The following is a 9,125-nucleotide window of genomic DNA, read 5'->3' as shown; positions in this document are numbered from 1 at the left end:
ATAAAATGAAGGTTGATCATTGAAAAATGTTTATAAACATTTAAAATAAAGTGTATTTTTTAAGATGTAAAACATATACTATTGTTTAGCTGGAGACCTACATAAATGCCATTTGACATCAGAGAAAAACACTTAGGACCAGTTCAGATAGAGGGGACAGAGGATAAAATCCTTAGCGGATTTGAGTCAAAATTGGTGGCAATTAATCCTTTAGGATTGAAAAAGGGAAACGCCTCCTTTCGGTTTGACGGGTCAGGTTCGCTCTGATTGGTCACTGGAGGTTATCCCCAGGACACAACACAGGGATAAATTGTCCTCCCATATGCCTGCCACCTCATCACCCAAGCTGCAGGGAAAAGATAAGTATAGCGCTTTACAATGACAACCATGATAGGAAGAGAGGATGGCGCGGATGAAAAGCCCAAAGTCAAGATGCTGGCGCCTGCATTTGGGATCGATAAATCACGACTTCATGGATCTGGGTTTAGGTCTAAAGGCTTTGCCATCACGGACCTACTGGGTCTTGAAACGGATCTCCAGCCTCGCCCATCCGGACCTTATGGAGTAAGAGGACACGGGGATGTTCAGAGCGCTGGGATGGGATTCCCTTTCGCTGGAGGATCCTTGCCTCTTGGTCTGGGGTTCCTGTGCAGTTTGGCGGCTCAGCAACCTCCGGGGGGGCCCTGCTTCCTACCGAGTCACATACCCCTCCTTCAGTCCAGGACGGAGAGCCATTTCATGCAGAATATGGAGCAACAAAGAGACGTCTACTCTGGTACAGCTCATTTCAAATGGTTGACTTTATAATATAATATATGCCATTTAGCAGACGCTTTTATCCAAAGCGACTTACAGTCATGTGTGCATACATTCTATGTATGGGTGGTCCCGGGGATCGAACCCACTACCCTGGCATTACAAGCGCCATGCTCTACCAACTGAGCTACACAGGACCAGTTACAGTTAGCTGTCCACTTAGCATGTATTCTCAGGGGGTGCTGAAACCTCATGTAGCTGAATTGATTTAAAATATTCAATGCGTTCAAGATTGACGTAGCGTCATTTTATCTCTCAAAATTAACATGTTGATTGAATGTTAAACCTATCCAAAATAACAGTTTTCGACTCGCGCTAAATTTGATGACTCTATATTCCATTTACAAGTACTCGATTTATTGAACTTTTCTGTACAATTATAAATGAACATTTATATGTTGTATTTGGGTTTGATTGTTATTCTTTAATAGCCTATATGTTTCCCTTTTATTTTTTAGATGACGAATGTCTCTCTGGTGAACGAAACGATTCGAAAAACTCAGGGAACTCACAGAAGAGAAAGAAAAGGAGGCACAGGTTGGTACATATGACGCAGTTTTATTGCGCCAGAGCAAAAAAGAGAAATTGAGTAGGCTATTACATTAAATAAGTACAATGAATGCCGTTAGGACGCCGGTGTTTATCAATGCTTTCAATAAAAATAAAATACATTCATTACAGAACTGTGTTCACTTCTCATCAACTGGAGGAGCTGGAAAAGGCATTCCACGAGGCACATTACCCAGATGTGTATGCCAGGGAAATGTTAGCAATGAAGACAGAATTGCCTGAGGACAGAATACAGGTATGCTATTTATAACAACATGTAGGCTACTACAAGGTTGAACGAGCGTGCAAACTTACAACTGCCTTATTGAAATAGTTTAATCTGCAAAATTGTCCAAATATCTAACATTGGTGCCTATTTTTCAGGTTTGGTTTCAGAATCGTCGGGCCAAGTGGAGGAAACGTGAGAAGTGCTGGGGACGCAGCAGTGTGATGGCAGAGTATGGGCTCTACGGTGCCATGGTCCGCCACTCCATCCCTCTGCCAGAATCAATCATCAACTCCGCCAAAAGCGGGATGATGGGCTCCTGTGCTCCCTGGCTTCTAGGTGAGCCAGCAGGTTGTTTGCTTTATTCATAATATAAGACTCAAATATGTATTTAATCACTTGAATACATAGCTGAGATGTGTTTTGTATCCGAACAATGTTTGATGGACATTCAGCTAACACATTTCATAACGTATACATTATAACGATAAAGGTCTAAATGTTAGGCCAACATTTTAGTTTACAAATAGACCTATAGGCCTAATGTCTATTTATTTTTTGCTTTATTTTGCTTTAGGCTGCGCTGACACTAATTGCTTTTCATTTGGATCACTTTACGCAGGAATGCACAAGAAGTCCATGGATATAGTAAAGAAGTCCCCGGGAATGCCAGAGTTTACCCACTCGGATACTAACTCCGAGGAAACTAAAGGGAAAGACAACGACGTGTCCTGGCCAAATCGCTCTCGTGGTATAGACGACAGCGAGGACATGGCAATAGACCTATCCAGCACCTCTAAGCAGGACAGCAGCAAGAGCACTTTGAAGTCATCGTCACCCCAAAGGGATCCCATTCGCAACAGTGATTCAGACGATGAAAGCTAAATGAATCCCGGTTGCAGACAGTGAGCTTGGACATTTGCGTGGAAATTATGCTCACCTGGAAGACAATTATTTTCCAAAGATGCGCAACATTCCCATCACATAAGGGGTGTACAGTGTACTTGTCTTATTTCTTAATTACTTGTATTTGGACATATGTTTTATAAAGTTGTTTGGTTTTAAATATAAGAAAATATTTCATGTTTTATTCGACTTTTTGTTTGATTTGTGTGTTGTTGAAATAATGTTTCAAAAAAAGAAGAGAGAGGACCAAGGAGGTGACATATCACCTCTTCTCCTGCAGAAACGTGTTACACGATAAATCCAAATGCAATTTCTCTAAAAACAATTAGTGAAAATGTACAAACCTCATGCCTACATGTCATTTCATATTTTTGAAAGGTGATGGTTAGGGTGTAAACCCCACCACCTGCATTTGATATAAAACATAAACTAAAATACACAGATTATCAAATGGCACAATAATGAAGCACTTTAGTTGTGTTGATACTGAATATCATTCAGAGGTCAATTTCACCGCAATCACAGCAATAATAACAACACTGTAATAACAGCAATATCAGGAAAACAGTACCTGGATAAATAAATAAAAGTATTTTTTTGAAATTGTGTATTTTTATTGATTTGTATAGGCCTACCTTCATATAGGCCTACCTTCATTCACGTGATGTAGCCTAGATAACGTTATTGGTTCCACAAATCTGTTTTAATTGTAATATTTACATGGGTTAATAAAAAGACAGAAGTTGATGCAGTAAGTAACCCAGTTGCGATGTACATTAAGCTTTACGACAATCTTACCAAATGCATCGCCTTTCTAAATTTTTACCAAATAAGCACGTAGAGAGAACGTTCCCTATAAGTGCCTCAGACCATGCGTCGATACAGGATCGAAAAAAAGCAACGCTGCCTTCGGATCAGCTTTCTCCATTCAAATTGTACCTTAACATTAGAAGTAGTCAAAACTAATGACCACGTATCAGCTCCTAGAGCGATATTACCACCTATGGTTCCAAATAGGCTATTGAGGCAGTTTATTCCTACCCAATAATAATGCACTAAATCCCAGATTGGGCACATTTTTGCGCTCGTTGTCACCCATTATTAAACACATTGAGGCACAAATAACAGACAGTAGCCTAGTGGCAAATTAGAACTCAATTGATTGAACATGAAATGTATTTAAATGTGATTGAAATAGCCTATATAGGCCCATGTAGCCTATGTAGGCCATATTTTAACGCAGTCATCTCGGTTTTTATTTGAAGCATCATCTCATCCTTCACTTGTTTATAACAATTGCAAATAAGCTACTTTGGCAACTTTGTATTTAGTGAACTTCTGCTCTGAAGTTAACAGCAGTCACAGTCAGACAGATAGCCTAAACATATTGATTCTACACTATATTGATCCTTTAATATCCAAAGTACCAAAAGGTTATACATAGGACCCCAAATATCATTTCTCTTCTAAGAGTGGATCCATTACACTCACCGCTAACAGCACACAGTTTCACATTTGATTTGATTTAGTGACAAAACAGGTATAATCAAATACAATGTTTTGCTAATGTTGAAAATCCAATGGACAACAGTATACATGAACACTTATACCTGTAGTAAGATAGGCCATCTTTCACCAGCTATTACATTCTCAGATTAGTGTGTCAACCTTCAAACTGATTTCTCAGTGGGTGCTGCAGCAACCTCAGCCCCCCTACATCCTGTGGCTATGCCTGCTCCCATCCATTCCCACCCCATCCTTCTGTGGTTGTCCTCTCTCTCCCAGGGGCATCACATCAAGCTCTCGCTCTCCGAGTCTTGGAAGCCCCCTTCAACTCTTGCTTAAGATTCATAGAAACAATTGGATTGATGAACGGTGGCACAATGGGCAGCACCATCATTGTAACATGCTGGATACTTCATTGCTGAGAGAAGCGATAGGACATAGTTTGCTCTTGTAGTATACAGGTTGCAGAGTTCTAGATTATTGGCACCAGTTGAAGTAAAAACATGCAGAGATAGAAGGCTCCAGTTCTACAAGCATGGCGGTTGTTCAGTTTAAGGGCCATAACAGCCCTGCGTGCCTCGTTGAATACTGTATACGCCCATAACAGCCCTGCGTGCCTCGTTGAATACAGTATATGCCCATAACAGGAGCAGAAGATGATGATTGAACGAGTCATGATGTTAATGGGAGGGGTCATGGAGCTGTAACTTTTGCACAGGATTAAAGCTCATAGATGCTCTCACGATTCCAGGCTCACAGAGCAGCCCTGCAGTGGCTCTGTTAAATGCACCCTGTCCCAGGTTGAGAAGGACAAGGTCATTACTGCCAAGTGCCAATGGTGACACTCAGCACCCAGATTAGCCCCAAGGCAAGCCGCACACGCCAGGGAGTCATTATGCCCAGGTAGTGGATGCTGTGGCAAATAAACACATATCTTTCTAATGCCATAATGTTCAGAGTCATTTGAGAGTTTAAAATCACACTTACAAGAATACCAAAAATGCCATATATTTAATGTACCGAATGAAGCCCAATGGTGGGAGATAAATAGTCGATGATTGATGAACTAAAACACAATAAACCACACCAAAGCTCATCGGCTCAGAGGCAATGTAGGCATAGGTCTATCCTTACATGCGTCAGTGCGCACATGTTGATTTTGTCCACCCACACAAGATGCGATCAGGACTCTGAACCAACTATATTCATTTGGGGACAGGTCAAAAAGCATTAAACATTTATTGCAATTTAGCTAGCTAGCTTGCTAATTTGTCCTGGGATATAAACATTGTATTGTTATTTTACCTGAAATGCACAAGGTCCTCTACTCTGACAATTAATCCTCAGATAAAAGGGTAAACTGAGTTTGTTTCTAGTCATCTCTCCTCCTTCAGGCTTCTTATTTTTGTTTGGACTGTATATGACGGTTGGCAACCAATTTTAAGGTGCATTACCACCACCAACTGGACTGGAGTGTGGACCTCAGTTTCAATCATCTTTCAATCACTCACGTGGGTATATGCTCCTAGAAATCAATGACAAGATGGGAGAGGCAGGATTTGCAGCACTTCAAGCGTCACAAATAGAGCAAGTTCTATTTTAGCGCCTGGCTACGCAGATGCTTGATTACGCGCGCGAGCAGTGTGGGTCTAATGATTCAATTACATCGCTAACGCACGCAAAGCTAGCGGTGTGGTCAGCATGTTAGACTCCAGTGGTGAATCCAAAACAAAATATAAGAGGCTGCACTCTCACATTAACTTATTCTTTTGGTTAAGATGTGAATCCAACATATAAATTATACATTTGTAGACAAACTGGAATTACAGCCAGAAGACTAAGTCAGTGACCCAGATGGAACTATCCAATATAAAGATACATTTTTATATGCGTTGACTACCAAACCCAATTCAACATCACTTTTAAAGTACAATAAATAGCCTATTGACTTGTCGACAAGTAAAGAAATGTCACGTTGGATTCACATCTTAGAAGGAACTATCCAAGCAGTAGATACATCTTCTTTAAATGCCGATGTTTGGTTATGTTGTCAACCAAACATAATTCAATATTACTTTTGTAATAAGGTACATAAATAGACTAAAGTTAAGGCTATTAATACAAACTTATGTAACATTCAAGATTCAAATGAGTAACACATGCATGGCCACATTTTGAGGTTACTGTTACTATAGATTTCGTCTTATGTAATCATATAAAGCCTGCATGTTCAAGATAGTATGCATACATCGTTGCATGTCTGTGGAGATCTTTACAATTCCTCTAATAATCTGTACATGATCTAGAACGACATTGGTCACTTTCACCACTTTTCATGTAATCTGACATTGTGTTCCCCTATGGACTTTGCTTTGCTTTTAAATGGTTGAAAGCGCAGTGACAGACATTTGGGTGACAACTAAACCAAACATCAGACATTGTTTTTCCATTGGAATTTGGTTGTATTTTAAGATGATTCAAGGCATAGCAATAACACATGGGGAAATGAAACTACATTTTGGCTGTCTTTTTGAGTGGTTAAATATAGGTTGTAATCTCATTGATCAACATCTCAACCAAATATAACCAAATGATCTAGGTTGAGATTATGTGGAGTGCCCCGTGGATATTTGGGGTTATTGTCCTGCTAAAAGATGACAATTCTATCCCAGCAATAGGATTTAAAGGGTTACTTTCTGATTTTGGCAATGAACACCCTTTATCTAGGCTACTTCCCCAGAGTCAGATGAACTCTTGGATACCGTCTTTATGTCTCTGCGTGCAGTTTGACGGAAGTTGCTAATAGAGATCAACAGATTATGATTTTTTAAAAGCCAATACCAATACCGATTATTGGAGGACCAAAAAAAGCCGATACCGATTGATCAGCCTTTTATTTTAATTTATTTGTAATAATGACAATGACAACAATACTGAATGAACACTTATTTTAACTTAATATAATACATCAATAAAAATCAATTTAGTCTCAAATAAATAATGAAACATGTTCAATTTGGTTTAAATAATTCAAAAACAAAGTGTTGGAGAAGAAAGTAAAAGTGCAATATGTGCCATGTAAAAAAGCTAACATTTAAGTTCCTTGCTCAGAACATGAGAACATATGAAAGCTGGTGGTTCCTTTTAACGTGAGTCTTCAATATTCCCAGGTAAGAGGTTTTAGGTTGTAGTTAATATAGTATTTATAAGACTATTTCTCTCTATACCATTTGTATTTCATATACCTTTGACTATTGGATGTTCTTAAAGGCACTTTAGTATTGCCAGTGTAACAGTATAGCTTCTATCCCTCTCCTCGCCGCTACCTGGGCTCGAACCAGGAACACATCGACAACAGCCACCCCCAAAGCAGCATTACCCATGCAGAGCAAGGGGAACAACTACTCCAAGTCTCAGAGCGAGCTAACTAGCTATCCATTTCATATCGGTTACACGAGCCTAATCTCGGGAGTTGATTGGCTTGAAGTCAAAAGCAACGCAATGCTTGAAGCAGCGCAATGCTTAAAGCATTGTGAAGATCTGCTGGCAAAACGCACGAAAGTGCTGTTTGAATGAATGCTTACGAGCCTGCTGCTGCCTACCATCGCTCAGTAAGACTGCTCTATCAAATATCAAATCATCGACTTAATTATAACATAAAAACACACAGAAATACGAGCCTTTGGTCATTAATATGGTCAAATCCGGAAACTATCATTCCGAAAACAAAACGTTTATTATTTCAGTGAAATACGGAACTGTTCGGTATTTTATCTAACGGGTGGCATCCATAAGTCTATTCCTGTTACATTGTACAACCTTCAATGTTATGTCATGATTACGTAAGATTTGGAAAATTAGTTCGCAATGAGCCAGGCTGCCCAAACTGTTGCATATACCCTGACTCTGCGTGCAATGAACGCAAGAGAAGTGACACAATTTCACCTGGTTAATATTGCCTGCTAACCTGGATTTCTTTTAGCTAAATATGCAAGTTTAAAAATATATACTTCTGTGTATTGATTTTAAGAAAGGCATTGGTGTTTATGGTTAGGTACAGTCGTTCCTAACCCTAATAACCCTAACCTTAATCACTGAAACTATACCTAACCTTAACTTTACCCTCAGTCTTAAACCTAACCTAAAGTAATTTCGACCCCTGTGCCTAAGCACAATTCTCATTGAATATACACTTTTGAATATACACTTCAGTACCATTTACAATAATTCCATCTCTCCCTCTGTCTCAGGAAAGGAACACAATCTGTGGATCAGTGGAGAGGAACTGTAGCCTTTCATTCTGATTAATGGGGTCAGTTCATGCACTAGCGACTCATTAGAATAAGTTATTTGCAATTCAGAAAGTGTTGAAGTGAAGTGTTTCTGTTTGACTGAAATTATCATAAGATATTTTTTCAGAATGGTGTCATAAATGCGGATTGGTGTGGATCTCTGGTCAATGTGGAGAATCGTGATGGTGAGCACATCATGGTGAAGAACTTATACATACAGATGAATTAGAAATATTGCCTTTCATACCAAGGAAGCAGTGAAAAACCTTACATCTGCAGAATATGTGGGAGAGGTTTTGGTCATGCTGCCCATGTGAACCAAGATGTACACCACGAGGAGTTAAGCATTCGGCGGTGGGACTTGTGGGAAGAGATTCTGGGGGAACCCAGTTCTGATCTTTTTCCACTAAATGTTTTTTTGACCAATCACATTTCTATTGACATATCCTCTATTGTCGGTGTTGCTTTATCTGATCACCACAATGTATTTTGTACTACCTTGATGTCCATAGCGCAGGGTAAAACTGAAAGCATTATTAAGAAACACTATCTTAGCTCTGAAGTTGCTACAGATTGTATTGAGTGTATGAACAATACTCCACCAGCTATTCTGGCGTCCTCTTGTGATGATCTAGTTGATGACTTTAATAGCAAATTAAGGGCAACATTGATGCCATAGCTCCAGTAAAGTTGAAAAGGGCCACATCCAAACGGAATTAAATTAAAGAGAAACTTGAGAAAGTCCGAGCGGAAGTGGAGAATGTCAAAGTTGCAGGTCCATTATGATATTCTGAGAGAGGAACTTGTCATATATAACAAGTTTTATAAGT

At 39.5% G+C, this 9,125-nt stretch overlaps 1 protein-coding gene across 2 annotated transcripts; it reads left to right on the top strand.

Moving 5' to 3' along the window:
- Positions 1 to 338: 338 nt before the first annotated feature.
- LOC124037203 (visual system homeobox 1-like) lies at positions 339 to 2,681 on the top strand. Of its 2 annotated transcripts, none has more exons than XM_046351873.1 (5): positions 339 to 775; positions 1,275 to 1,353; positions 1,498 to 1,621; positions 1,750 to 1,930; positions 2,214 to 2,681. In XM_046351873.1, exons 1-5 carry the CDS (start codon positions 379 to 381, stop codon positions 2,474 to 2,476), a joined length of 1,044 nt encoding a protein of 347 aa, XP_046207829.1. In that variant the 5' UTR covers positions 339 to 378; the 3' UTR covers positions 2,477 to 2,681. The 2 variants fall into 2 exon arrangements, with proteins under 2 accessions (XP_046207829.1, XP_046207828.1); XM_046351872.1 differs by having other exon boundaries at positions 1,750 to 1,942.
- Positions 2,682 to 9,125: the final 6,444 nt, after the last annotated feature.

This window comes from Oncorhynchus gorbuscha, linkage group LG06 (assembly GCF_021184085.1).
Source record: "Oncorhynchus gorbuscha isolate QuinsamMale2020 ecotype Even-year linkage group LG06, OgorEven_v1.0, whole genome shotgun sequence".
NCBI classification, from domain to species: Eukaryota; Metazoa; Chordata; class Actinopteri; order Salmoniformes; family Salmonidae; genus Oncorhynchus; species Oncorhynchus gorbuscha.
This window is presented reverse-complemented; position numbering and strand designations above follow the sequence as displayed.